This window comes from Neodiprion lecontei, chromosome 5, assembly GCF_021901455.1.
Source record: "Neodiprion lecontei isolate iyNeoLeco1 chromosome 5, iyNeoLeco1.1, whole genome shotgun sequence".
Lineage (NCBI taxonomy): Eukaryota > Metazoa > Arthropoda > Insecta > Hymenoptera > Diprionidae > Neodiprion > Neodiprion lecontei.
Genome location: NC_060264.1, coordinates 7,138,781 through 7,153,552, shown reverse-complemented (window position 1 = coordinate 7,153,552; position 14,772 = coordinate 7,138,781). Strand labels below are relative to the sequence as shown.

The window sequence follows — 14,772 nt, the reverse complement described above, 5'->3', positions numbered from 1 at the left end:
TTTGCCTTGGATTCTGAAATATCATCAAAGAGATATTCTACAATATTGCATCGTAGTCTCTGATCATACATACATACATACATATCTATACGTATGGAGCATAAAATCTAAACAGGCCGTGTTCAAAAGATGCATTTAATTGAAAATAACAAAATTAATATCAATGAACAAACGCGTTATTCCCAAGTGGTATCACTACAATGCATATAAGATAGATAATCAAATATACATTCCTTTTCTTCTCCCAAAAATTATCCATTCGAATATCGCATCTATATACGGAATGTGCTACGATAGAGCTTAAAAGTCTATCAATTGTATACATTAGAGTGTTTCAAATAAACCGACTATTTTTTTTTCTTTTTTTCGAAGAACATTGAAAAATCTTCCGAGTGTCCCTCAAAAATGACCTTGGTAAAATATGAGATCTTAATATTGATATTTAGAGGTGGCGATTCTCAATTTTCTATTTCCCATTTAAATAACATGGGAAAAAAAATTTTGAAAATTTAGAATTTTTTTGCTCGAAAACGAATCAGTGTGAAGAACATAAACAAAATATATTCTTGTAGGAAATTTTACGCTCTACAAAAAAGGTCTGAATAAAGATTTGCGTAAGGTAAGTCGTTTCGGAGTTATCAGGCCTCAAACATCGAACCGTTTGAAATAATGATGTTAATTATTTATAAATGCTACAAAACTGACTCATATCACTTAAATACACAATATTATTGATTTTAAAATTAAAAATATAGACTTCCAATGAAACGTTAATTAATAAATTTCATTAATCAACGATATGAGTCAGTTTTGTAGCATTTATAAATTTATAAATATTAAGAGCTCATATTTTACCGAGGTCATTTTTGAGGGACACTCGGAAGATTTTTCAATGTTCTTCGAAAAAAACAAAAATAGTCGGTTTTTTTGAAACACTCTAGTATACATATACGTACATCACCTCGTTTCAATTTTGTAAGAATTTGAAAAAAAAAAACACGAAAAAAAAAACTTAATCATATTAAAAAAGAAGAAAGAAACAGTCTTTCGAACAGTTCGAAATAAATAATTATCGCTTCAGATTTAACACTTGTACGTCATATGTAAGCTTACAATCTTATACACACGCGTATAAATATCTTGTGCAATTTTTCGCGATGATTTTACACTATAATATGTACGCGTTACATATTTTGTATTTACTGGGAAAAAAAATAAATAAATAAATCCTTGACCGTACAATGACGTTCGTCGTCGTGTACTGTGTGCGTATAGGTATGTAAATCCAATCTTAAAAATGATGTTAAATAAACATCGAGTATACATGTATGTATGTATAAGTTATTTTACACGACGTGTACATAGTATAATAATGTTCGATGTATTAAAAAAACAAGTTATTTTCTACATTAATTAGAGGAAGAATGGAAGAACCGTTGAAAAAAAAAACAGCACACTAAAAAATATTATCAACGAATTATATACCTTATCAAACTTGTCGTCGAGTTTATCGTAATATATATGTGTGTGTGTGTCTGTGTGTCATATAAATGTATAGCTAAAAGTATTCAAAAATTTGAGGAATAATAAAATTAAAAGAGAAAAAAAATAAAATAAAGAAATTAGAAAAACAAAAATGTCCGTGTATCGCGTCTGTTAGTTAATCGACAACGAGATAAACTAACGATACCTCAACCATGAACACTTTTTTTATCCAGTGCGTACGTATTGCATAACTAAATACGTGAACGCAGGCGATATTAAAAGGTACGTTCGTTTTCAGAATTTAATAACAACGTAGATGAGAAGGAGGACGAAGACTATCTGGGCGATTCGAATAAGCATACTTCTGGTCGATGTTATATTTTCGGACCGTTTGCGGCCGCTTCTTAATAATTTTATCGACGGTTTTTTCAACTCGACCTTATCGCATTCCGAGTTTGACACGGCGTTGCGATCTCTCCGTCTGAAATTTTGATTGTTATCCGTTTGCGCGTCGTTGGAAATTTTATCCAAATTATTCCTATCGTCGTTAACCGAATCTTTATCGAACTTTTCAACTTTTTCCGCCCCCGTCAAATTTGAACTAGATGACAATTCACCGCAGCAAGGTTTCTGCCTGGCGTGCTGTTTCTTGCTCGGCGATCTCTTCGCCTTCGGACTTGCCGACGGAGTCGATCCGGGCGATTTAACAAACCTCTTCCCCGCCACTATCCACGAATTATTCGAACGGTCAAATTTCTCCTCAAGTAAACTCTTCGCCTCGTAGCTACAGCATATCGGATTCGACTTGGCCCTCGCCAAGCTATGCTTTTTCGCAACTTCAGATTTCGGAAGTTTGAGAAAGCTCGCGGAATTCTCCGCGTCGCCGATTGCATCGGTATTAGATTTTCTCACCTCCGTCTCCTCCTCCTCCCCCTCCTCCCCCTCCTCCTCCTCCTCCTCATCTTTCCGATCGTTTTTATCCTCGTTTAACATCTTCGGCGAGTCTGCAAACAAATGGATGACATTTTTCACGTCGATAATTTCACCGGGACTGCGTCGAAGTATCGTGTATTTCGGGACGTTCTTCTTCGATGGTGTTTTGAAATTTTGGAAATCGTTTGGCAAACTTAAAGCGTTCTTTAACCGTACTTTCCGCACCGTTTTTCCCCGATCTCCTTTGGCCACCTTCGTCTTACCCTCCGACGTCGTCAAGTTATTCTTCAGCTTATCCAACGTTTCACAACTCTTTTTCATTTCCAATTCTACGCCACTTTTTGACGATAACGCTGCTGCGTAATGATTCGCACCTGATTTCACAGGTTCAAAACGATTCTTCTCAGATATCGTAGATCGTACGTTTATTATTTTATTACCTGAAGCTGTTTCCCAACCCTCGTTGTCGACGGTCTGACCCTGTTCGCCGTTCACTTCCGGTTTCCTGCCAGTATTCTCCATAGCCGTAATATTACTGAAACGGTAGAATCGCAATTAGTACAGACATTGGATCGGAAAAATTTAAGATAAATGAATTTAAGAAAGAATGAAGTTGATGTGATTTGAATATTTGTTTTTCATAACATTTCCAATCATAGTTGCACCGTCATTTTATCCAGAAAACCCGTTTTCAATCAATTTATCCCATCTATATATTGCGAATTGTGAATTGTGCTTCAATTTTGCATGTACAATATGCAGCGCTGATTCGGTTCAAAAATGGTAAAAATAAAAATATTTTTTTCATCTTCAAAATTTCACCCCATTGTCACACGGAAAAAGTATTCATAAACCATACATAAAATGAATCGCAAATTAGAAAAAACGAATTTACACAATGGTGAAATTGCGTAAAAACCACTCGGTGGTAAAAATATATTCGATAAATATCTGCATCTGCATACTTTTCAGATGTTGTTACAGATAAACGAGGATTGGAAAAGGGTAAAACTTAGTGACTGTAATACATTTTATCGCAACGGATCAGTCTGGGTGATCCTTGAGCCGGTTGAAAGATATTCAAAGGAGTTGCAAGGCTAATGGTTCTCCTTAAGCGTGTCGAGCATTTTTCACCAAAGTTAAAATTGAATTTCCTACCGAAGTGCGCGGACCTTCGTGTAACGATTACTCATATTAACTATGTTTCCGTGCTGCAGGCTGCGAGTACCTCAGCAACATATATATATACATACATGTGTACACACGTATTAGGTGTATATATAGCGATGCTTGTATCATATTTTGCATATTCATAAGCGCACCGCGGGACGATGCAACATCTAGGAAACCGTCAACCCGTGCTCCGAATAAATCTCAACAGCTATAGGACAAGGAATAATATCGGAGTTAATAATTCAACAAACTGAACAACTACAGTACCCTTAGAAAATATGTACAAAGTTACGGATTACACGCCGTTGCCCATTCCCTGTCGGTTTACGGTACGTCGTGCATTCGTTAAACTCGATTCGTTCGATTCGAGAGTTCGGAAAACTAGTCGAGATGTTGTTCATTTTATTTTTATTGAATTAGCAATTTTTCCAACTGCCCGTTTCTCTGTTTGCAGAGAAAAAAGGAAGTTATTGTAATCACTCCAAAAATGAAAAGTCGAGTTTTTACTAAATTTTCACGTTTTAAAGTTTAGAGAATCACCGCCATTCGTTTTCAAATTGAAACCATTCTGTGTGCGTGTGTGTGTGTGTATGACGATGTCTCGATAACGAGTTATCGGATCTCAATGATTTTGGTCTCAATCGACGCGGCTTTTTTAAACATTGTTAGAACTTGTTAGATTTTGGCTTTGATCGGTAGAGTACTTTTTCAATTATTTGAATAACAAGATTCCCAAGATATAAAATAAAAATGATGAAATCTTGAGAATGGATGAATGAATTTGGACGTAAATTGGTACGCGAAGGTTTGTTGGGATGCTAATCACGAATCTGAGGTCAGATTTACGAAATCCAAAATGGCGAATCTAATACGATGAAAGAAAATCTAAAAATATTCGGCTGCCGGTAGAAATTAGTAGGTGGGGGTTTTTTGGATCACCGATAACGAATCCAAGGTCAGATTTCCAAAATTTGTAACGTTGTATCCATTACAGTGGTTTAAAATTAAAAAAAAATTCAACATTTTCATGTAATACGATACCTGAAAGCTTTTAAATCGTTAACCACGAAGCGGAATTTTTTGCTCGAATTCAGAATTGGATATTAATATTTTTTCTGACGGCCAGCCCAAAGCCGCTCGTTTTCTCAAATCAATCATATAACAATGAGGAATTATTTCTCTTCTCTCGAACATCACGTCACGTAATTCATTTTACTCGTTCACTGCGCAAGTGATCCTTAATGTTTTTCGAATATCGGCGTTTTCCTCGTCTACAGCATATCCGCAGAGAATTGCGGGTTCGCCGACGATGAGAGACCGGCAAAGTCGGGAAGCAAGTAGTAAATACTCGGACGTCCGAGTTGCTGCAAGCAAGCGAGCGAGCAAGGGAACTCCAAACGCCTCAGTTTTTCGAAAAATTAGTTACCCCGGGATGTAATTTATAATCGTAAAGTACAGATAGCCAGGTGTAGCTACGCGTGGAGTCTGGTATTGGTAATATGTAAATCGTTTTTCACCTCCCCGCAGCATCTCGATACTGGTCTGCTAACGCGTTGCATTTATACGCCGGCGGTGAGTTGCGATCTCGAGTTTCTTGTTCTCCGCAATACTACGCCATATGCCTAAAGGCGTATCACCGTGCACACCGTACGATGCACTTTCCGTATGCATGCATGCATGCATGCATGCATGCACGCACGCACGGCCCGGGATATTTGCCGTGGTTACTTATACACTAATATCCGCAATCTAAATCTACTTGGCATCGCTTCGTTACTCTATACGTAGGTAGGTACGTGTACACGTGTACGCACATGCACATGCATTGCATACATACGTAACGTGCTCACAGCCGTGTGCGTGCAAAAAGTTTAGCGATGCTGAGCGACCAGGCGAAAGAATATAAAGAGCTGTGTAATACAAGTATAGAGATTGTGATTTTTGTTACACGTTTATTATGGTCTGTTCTTAAAACTTTTTCGTCTCATTTTCTCAGTCAGTGTAGCCGTAGGGTGAGGCAATAGGCTTTTTTCGATCTAGTCGATTCTTTTTCTCATTGGCTCGCGACGAGGAAACTTGTCGGTGTGCGGTCTTTGAGTTAATTTATTATAGGGTCGTCGTTTGAGCTTGAAATTTTGGAGATCACTTGCACCTAGTTTATTATTACAAAAAGTGAATTTTCATCTATACGATACGGTATCTATATTGGCAGAAACGAATTCAGGGTGATACATTGTCATGTATAAAAGTATGAACGGATGGAAAAGTAGCTGAAATTCCGGCATTTATATCTCGACATGAAATTGTTCAATTCGATCACGATTTTTATTTTTTTTTCTCGAAAGTATGCAGATCGCGCTTCATTCAGATTTCATTTTAATTGGAATTCATTAAGTGTTTCAAACGATTTGCTTTAAATTTGGAGACCCGAGACAGCATTTGTAGATAGTTTATCCTTTTCACCACGATTAAATTTTTTGTTTTTTTTTTAACAACGTACGACAAACCAGATCACTGTTTGGAATTGAAATTTGATTTTTCAAGGAAAATTAACAACGTTTTTTTATTCAACAACCGAAATTGATGAATAAAAATAAGTGGGATTGTGGCAAATAGAATCAACTATTCAAGAATAATCTCTGCAAATTTGAAGCACGTGAATGGATTGCACTCGTTTTTAAGATATAACTTTTTTATTCAGAATAACTGTAAGGAATTTTCCTCCAATCCGAAACCTCGAATTCCTAATAACGGGATTCGCCATTTTGGATCATGTGAATCCGATCTCAGATTCGTGATTAGCCGCTCAAAAAACCTCACGGTACCAATTTCCATTCAAATCCAATCAGCCATTCTCAAGACATCATAATTTTCATTTCATTTTTTGGAATTTCGTTATTCAAATAATTCAAAAAGCACTGAATAAGTTCAAAGTTTGGAAAAGCCGCGTCGATTGAAACGAAAATCATTGAAATCCGGTAACTCGTTCTCGCAATATCGTCGGACAAAACAATTGATCACTGACATCCATGAATAAGAAAACACAGGCAATTTCTTGAACGCTAAAAACTTGATAAAAAAAAAATCAATTCTACCCGACTAGCATACATATCAGATAAATTATAAAACTTTCGTAAATTTTACAATTACTCACACAACGATAATATTGGTCGGATATTAAACAATGTCAGAGAAATTAGCTTCAGGGAGGTAAAGAGTATTACGGCGATAATCGCGCGACCGTAACGCGAAGATCGGAAAAGATAAGATTAGACAAGAGCTGCGAGCGTTGTGAATACGAAAGAGCCGAGCTGCAGGCAATGCGTAGAATCTCCGAGAGGCGTCTTCCCGGCAAAAACATGCAAGATGTAAGATGCGTGGCATATGAGGATGCGAACTAGCAAGCTTCGCGATTTCCATACATAATACGCGTTCCCTAGTTTCCTCCCGTTTCTATCATGTACAGCATCTGTTTCATATCCGCTCTGGGAGCTCCGGCACCATCGAGACTACGCCCTCCGGTACTCCGGAGGCCGGTAATGAGTTCTACACGCTTCGTATTTTTCATTTCAAGCTGCAGGTGAGGTACAGACTTTTACACACACACACACACACACACACACACACACACACACATATATATGTGGTATATATGTATGTAATATAAACCGAGGTACGTATATTCTGCACCCACTGCAGGACTGCTTTGCATTCTCCATCGGCAAACGTGCGCGTCGAGAAGAGATTGAAAGAAAAGAGAAGGAAAAAAACAAAAAAAATATCAATAAATAAAAATAAACCCGACTGTTAGACACCCGCTGTAAAACACAATTTGCATATTTGTTTTATTCGATTGGTGTATAATAATAAGACCGCCTTAAGGGCTGAGGGATTAGTCCGGTGTATAAAAAATGCCGCGTGTATATGGAAAACAATGAGAGAGATTAGCAGTTACAGTTACCAGTCGAAGGAGTTACGAGTTACAAGCATAGTAATTGGTAGCGAGCGTAGGCGGCTCATTAATACCTGCAGTAGAACGCGATGTGCAGTCTGCAGTCTGCATGCAGTGCAATGCAGCATCGCGTTATATATATAAACATGTATAAGATACAAACGTACGCAATGTATCACCAATACTTTTCTTCGAGGTCGCGTATCTTTTTGGCCTCTGGGGATTTGTTCCGGGAGATTTGAGCAGGAGATTATCATTCCGGGACATTGTTTATAGACACGCGTTATTAAAGCTTTACAATAAAGGTATATACCACTTAATTTATACTTTTTCATGCACGATCGAATTGGTAAGTTAATTGATAACCGATCGATTGATTTAAAAGAAGTTATACCTATATATCTACAAGCAACGTGACAGTGATTATTATATTATACTTCCTGGGTCGCCTCCCCCCCTTTATCGTCTTCTTCGCCGCAAAAAATCCGCAATGATTATACCGAACGAACGTGTTCGGATTTGCCACTTGTATTTTCTCCGATTTGTCAAAGCTGACTGATCGGTATGTCAGTTCCCTTGTAATCAAAGCCAGCGTCAGATCGATACGTTGAATAAAGGATAGGAAAAAGGGATACAGAGCAGAAAACCGAACGGCCCGAGGGCAAGTATATGTGTATACATATATATTGAGATATAATATACAAGTATTGCCGCGTCGCGCTGTCGGTGTATTAATTGGTTTAATAAGGAAAGGATAGCGATAAGTGGAGTGCGCCTCCGTTCGATATATGTATAAGCGCCCGGGACGGCGGGCAGAAATCATACCTTCGCATCTCTGCCATCTGAATATTGCCATGCTCGGTATATGTCGTTATTTTTAAAACTCGTCTTACTCCACAGCGCAGGAAAATATCTGAACGAAGGATCAAATCGGAGCGAAAAGGAGTCTGTATATGTATATATATAACGTATAGTTTATCAGCAGAGAAGTTTTACGAAAATAGATCGATGAAAAATCGTTGAAACCTTGATTCGAGGCATGGAAAGAAGTAAAGGGATGGAAAAAAATTATTTAAAAAACGTGTCAACGAAAAGTTAACGAAAAATCATAAGTGAGCTTGATCCGTTAAAGTCAATGTCTCATTTTTCGAATTTCTTATACACCCGCAATCAATTATCGTCATTCTTCCGTACTATTTTTACCAATGAAAAGTATCGAACGCAACTCAAACCCGTTACTATAAAAGGACGTTTGAATTTGCTCCAGGTGCCGACAGATCCAGTCATTCAGACAGGCGTCAAGAAAATATTGCCACACGCGAGTGGCATAAGAATTATGACAATTATTATAAACTGCACATACCCGCTTGTACGAGCGGTGATCAGTAATTTGAGAAAATCGAACCGAGATAATAACGCTTATTAATCTAATAAGAAGACGGCACACGGTACAACTTCTTTTTAGCCCTCCGCGGTTTCATTTCTTTAACTTTTTCAAAATTGCGTGATGATTTACGGACATATTTGAGAGTGGGAAAAAATAACCTCAAAATTCGCCGTTAATTGTTTTGGAAAGAAATAGCTTTGAAAAGAGTTTGATGATTGATTTGGGTTTGTTTCCGGGAGTTTTCGAAGCGTGGATGATTCTGCAAGAAGGGCGCGAGAAGTGGGCAAGGTGATACCGAGAAAATACAACTGCCATGAATCAAACGTTAGAGCGAAACAAAGTTCTATGCAAATTATCAGGATGCCATATAACTTATCCTACCACTTGACGTTAACCGGGGTTCTTCTTACCGAGGGATTCTTTGAGTAGTCCGTTCTCCGCAGAAACAGATTGCAAACTTCAGTTTCGCACGCGGAATACGTACACTTGGCTGCCGTGATTCTGAAGCAGTTAATTTTTTCGATGATTCTGTTCCGTTGGGAATACCGATTATTCAAAAACCGCCCGCAGCGCCACCGCCGGCCGACCACGAAACAGGCCGCATCTTTGTAAACGTAATATAACCCATGACTATGGAGGGTAGAGGTCATGGACCTATTATATAGCAAGGTGGACTATCTCCGTGTATAGAAAGTGTCCGTAAAGTAGAGGGAAATAAAGATGGCGTTGCTGCAGCGAAAGTTCCACAAAGCGCCAATCAGAGTCTTTCCCTTATTGCTTATGAGCGCTTTTTCATTTGAAAATCCATATCCTCCATACCCATTTTGTATTTTTGGGTTAGATTCGACGGTCACGGATCATGTTGTGTTTACAAAGATTGAGCCTGTTTCGTACCCGGCCAACGGTGGCGCTGCGGGCTGATTCTGCATTGCCAACGTAACAGCGCGACGAAAAAACATTAACCGTCTCAGAATCAGTGCGGCCAAATGTACCTACACCCCGGCACACACATGCCACAGGTAACACAGGTAGGTGTGGTACGTAGGCAAACCGAGTTTCACTGCTGAACTGCAGCCTCGACTATAGGCTGTCATGTTTATTCGATTCTGTATTTGGTCTATGTTTTCGCGCGCGGCAGCTGCACACCTCCTCAACTATACCTGTATGTACCAACAATTTAACGTTACACGAATCCCAACGAAACTTGTATGCGGCTTTGAATGCTTCTACATATACATGCCCAGCGTACTTGAGAGGGTGAGAAATTCCATCGTTGCTCAACTTGTGTATATTCAAACCGACGAAAGAGGAGTTATATTACAGTGCACTTTCGTAAATACCAAGCGCATAAAGCGGATCACAAATTTTAGCAAACGCAGTACAGCGAGCAATAATTTCAAATTTTAAAACAGTAAAAGTTACATTACAGAAATGAATTTACTTCATGAGCAAACACTCCGTACATCAGAATTTAGAAGAAAAAAACTAAATACAAAAAACATACCGCTTTGTGGAATCTGAAATTCCCTGACTTTTCCAGAAATTCATCATGAAGATACCATTTTTCCAGTAAACTTTCAAGAAATATGCCGCTGATTAATGATAATTTTTTTTAACATTAATACTAATACCTTCAATATTACCTACTAACTATCGTACTAACTATCTATTTACAAACAACAGAATGCGATTTTCAACATGAAAAAAAACGAAACAAGGTTTGCTATTAAGCAATATAGATAGAATGTATGAAGTGGTTCAACGAAACATAATTTCGACTGCATTTTTGCTTCGCCTTAAGATCAATAGTAATTTGCACAAGAACGAGTTTATTTCTTCGACAGACTCAAAATTCCAGTCTTATTTTCGAACTTCCCTGTCTTTTCCCTGCTGTAAAAAATTCCCTGAGTTTGCCCAGTTTTCCCTATCTGTGTAAACCCTGAATTAACGATAAATCGAGAAATTAGTAAAATTGTAGGAAAAGGAGAAGAGAAAGTTAAAAAATCTAAGAATCGCTTCTGATTTTCCCGATCAGGGAAGATTTTTTGTGTTTTCATCATTGCAGTGCCAGACTGTTCAAGTTCAGTAAATCATCGAGTTTTTAAAAATAATCCCTAAAATTGGAGTTATGAAAATCTGATAGGAGGAAAGATGAGTTAAAAGTCTTTTCGCTCCCGAGACAGAATTCCAAATTGCTATAATATGTAACAATCCATATTGTTTTCATAAATTTATTATGTTTGGAGTACCAATCTGACACAATTGTTTTCCAAGTCGTAAATTTGCCGAATAATATGCCATTATTGTTGCGTTTTGTATCCTTTTATAGTCATAATTATGCTTGAAAGACGATTTACGGGTTATATAATAGTATGAATAATAGCCCCTTTAAAATTGCGAAGCATTCGCTACCGTGCGAAATATTTCGTGCGCGTTGACTATTTATAAATCAATAACAATCGAATAAACTAAATGGCCTGATTTGAATCTGAGCCTTACTTCAGGACAAACTTGAGCTTACCAAAGCAAAAAATTCATGTAGAAAACTACGACAAGGAGCTCATCGGCCTAGCATCGAAAATAAAAGGATTGCAACTTATTATGTTTTTTCACAATTAGTTACTCACTCAGACGACGAGAGCTTCCGTTTTCGGTCACCTTGGTGGGCGGGGCTATGGTTTTTACCTTCAATCAAAGCCTGATGCTCCGCGTATTTTTGCAGCCGTATATTTTGATTCGCGAAATTGTGTTTATTCACCGCGCTGGACTGATCTCGTCGATTTAAACCAACGTAGGCCGTTGTGTCTGTCAACCAAGACACGTAGATGCCACCTGAAATCATCCGAATTTTGTCAATTAACACTTAATAAAAACAATCAATTTCAAAATACAATATACCATCGTTTTCGTAGATGAATATTATAAAGATTTCAAACTCTACTCACCGAAAGGGCTAAACAGCTGAGAGATGTCGCTGAGTTTCCATTCTTTTGGGAAAGTAATATGGAAAACATGGTCTCTCCGTGGATTGGCTGTAAATTTTATCAAAGTTGTGAACAAAACGCAAGAATTACGATCCAAGTAGGACGTTAGGGTTAAAAATACTTACGATCTTTTCCAGTCAAGTCTATATAAGGGAAATCCTTTAACCTTGTTATGAGCAGCCTGAAATTAAAAAAAAAAAAAAAAAAAAAACACGTTTAGACCTTGATATTTAACCCTTGACCTTAATCATAGCCAAAATATCATTAAATACATCAAATACTTACTTGTTTATGAACGGATTCAACAGAGGCGAGTCCGGCAGCACAACGGAAATCTCGGGAGTCTGTAACGTGCCTACGAAACAGATGAAAATGGATCGATAAGGTGACTGTATATTACCATTTTGCTGAAGAAACATAATCAATTTCACAGACTATTCGAAAAATGAATGGTTTGCTGATACTAGTATGATAAGAAGTGAAAAAAACGCTTGACTACATTTTACCTAGGTAATTGGACAGCGAAATAAAGCACAATCCAGTTATATAAGCATCGTAGCCAGCTTCGTGATACTTCTCGACTGAAGAGGTGTAACTGCGATCTGGAACGACATCCACTTCTGGTATACAGTAGGGCGATTTGCTCACAGTTTCGTGTAAAGCGTTCAATACCGAACATGGAATGCTTTCTTTGAATTGTGATGACTGACACATTATTTTAGTGTCCAATAACCTGCGAGCAAAAGTGCATGTTGTAAAATTTGCATCTCGAGCTTGACATAATTATATAACAGACTTTACTCACTTTGGAAACAGGCAGTGAACAAGCGATTTGAATTCATGATAACTTTCTGGAAGGGTTGAGAAAAACTGATGGACTATGTGGCAGAGATCTAGCAACATATTGTGACCAACAATCAGTTTCCCCTATAAAAAAGTCAAACGGTCAAGTAAGTTAAGTTTTATGCACTGTTTGTACAACAATACGGTTTTTCAAACATGTACAAGAAATGAGAGAATATTTTAATTTTATGTATATACTTTTTGAACTTACAGAATCGGAAATTTTTCTCAACAAAGCACTCAAGCCCACTGCTTGTTTGATATCATTTTGTTCCTTCTCTTTCCGTTCCACCTCCTTCTTTTCTTCCTCTTCTTTACTTCCCATTTTTTGCACAACCAACCATTGTCCACTACTATCTGTTTTGCCCTCTAACCTGAGCTTGTTTGGCCATCGCATTCTTGCTTCCTGATGTATAATCCTCCTGATGAATGCGTTGCACCTATCAATTGTCAACTCTTCTGCCTCTGAGTTGTAAAAATCATTGATTCGGGTGCTGTAAGTCGAAGGAATGAATTAAGAAAGAGTCGAAATTTCAATATTCAAATAAAAATATCATTACAATTGCAGTACTATAAATTACCATATTTCCTCAATTTGCGGCCTGTCATCATCTGGGATGGGAATCAATTCAAGACCATCGTCCCTGGCTTTTTGCCTCTCTTCAAGTTTTTTACCAAGTTTATCTTCCTCGGCGCTAGTCAAATAAGGTATACCCTTATTGAACAGTTTGTTGAAATCAAATCCTCGATCAGCAAGAAACGACATAGAAGATGCCTGGCACATGAATCGACAGTCAGGAGCTGCACGATTCAAAGGTCTTGGAAATACATAAAAATTGTACGATTGCTGAATGTATCTATGACAAAAAATAATGAAAATTAGTAATCAGTGCTGAATTTGATGCTCTTCAAATGCACACAATCATTATCAATGTATAATAGTCATGTATAAGATAAAAACAATAATCAAATGCCTTATAAAATATTGAAACATACTTCTTTTTATCTGCGTCATAAGTAAAAATGGACAATCCAAATTGTACTAGCAAAAAGTCCATCGATCCTGATCTAAGCTTGGCATAGTACTGAGCAGGTGTGTCAAAGGCGCTGGTATCAGGTCCAGAATTTAATCCTGTAAACTCTCCATCGATAGCTAAGAAGGATGCATTTTCAATAACGCTGTCCAAATCATCAAGAACATTCTGAAAATCTGATGAATAAACAAAAGAAATATAAGTAATTTGTTCAACAAAAATTTCGGGCTAAATTACATTCACAGAGAACATATAATACATCAATTCAGTCTCAACAATACAACTTCAACGGAGATACTTTCATTGGTAAATTGAATCGGCAAACGAGGAACTGAATCAAGTGGTTATAATCTAGTGAAAATAACAGTACATACTCATAAATTATACACGTTACATGTAGGTTGACCTAAAAAAATATAAATAGGAATAGCTGTTATTAAACGGTCTCGCAGTAATGATCGTACCATCATTGTTACGGTTCTCGAGAGAAATTCAACTTTCATTCATGAATTTGTGATTTGCACGAACAGTAGGCGTCCCAAGTTATTTTGTTGACACTATTTATTTTGACATGTGCCCTAGTTTATAACCTAAAATCCGACCATGATATCGCCGTGCGATTTATGCAATGCGTAATTTTACACTAGGAAAAATTCACCGTCAATAATTTTCGTACTGAGAATACGATTACTCTGCCAACCGCGTAGAGGTCAGTTAATCATTATTAACGTGATAAGTACTCACTTGCGCGTGTTACCTCCATCCTATGTATTATTCGCTACGGTTGTTTATGTACTCAGTTATACGGATTACGGTTGCCTCGGTGGGGACACCTACAAACCCACACAGTCAGTGATCAGCAGAAAACGGCAGCATGGAATGTCGGCCACCACACATTTATCCGACAGACGAAAACACCACCTACACGCTGTGGAAATCTTAGCCTTCATTTGACTCTGGTAGTAAGCGTGGGAGAAACTG

At 37.7% G+C, this 14,772-nt stretch overlaps 1 protein-coding gene across 1 annotated transcript; it reads right to left on the bottom strand.

The window, feature by feature from the left end:
• Positions 1-1,779: 1,779 nt before the first annotated feature.
• LOC107225900 (poly(A)-specific ribonuclease PARN) lies at positions 1,780-14,720 on the bottom strand. The gene is made up of 12 exons (XM_015666517.2): positions 14,536-14,720; positions 13,754-13,967; positions 13,339-13,614; positions 12,969-13,251; positions 12,720-12,841; positions 12,421-12,647; positions 12,200-12,269; positions 12,040-12,095; positions 11,876-11,962; positions 11,558-11,762; positions 2,859-2,953; positions 1,780-2,489 (listed from the first exon to the last, which is right to left on the bottom strand). Exons 1-12 carry the CDS (start codon positions 14,552-14,554, stop codon positions 1,780-1,782), a joined length of 2,364 nt encoding a protein of 787 aa, XP_015522003.2. The 5' UTR covers positions 14,555-14,720.
• Between the last annotated feature and the right edge of the window lie 52 nt (positions 14,721-14,772).

Excerpts from the sequence above, each read along its gene's own strand:
- LOC107225900 (XM_015666517.2), bottom strand. Across the intron at positions 12,270-12,420 it reads TTCGCTGTCCAATTACCTAG|GCACGTTACAGACTCCCGAG; the intron begins GTAAAATGTAGT and ends TCTGTTTCGTAG. Across the intron at positions 11,763-11,875 it reads TCAGCTGTTTAGCCCTTTCG|GTGGCATCTACGTGTCTTGG; the intron begins GTGAGTAGAGTT and ends GGATGATTTCAG.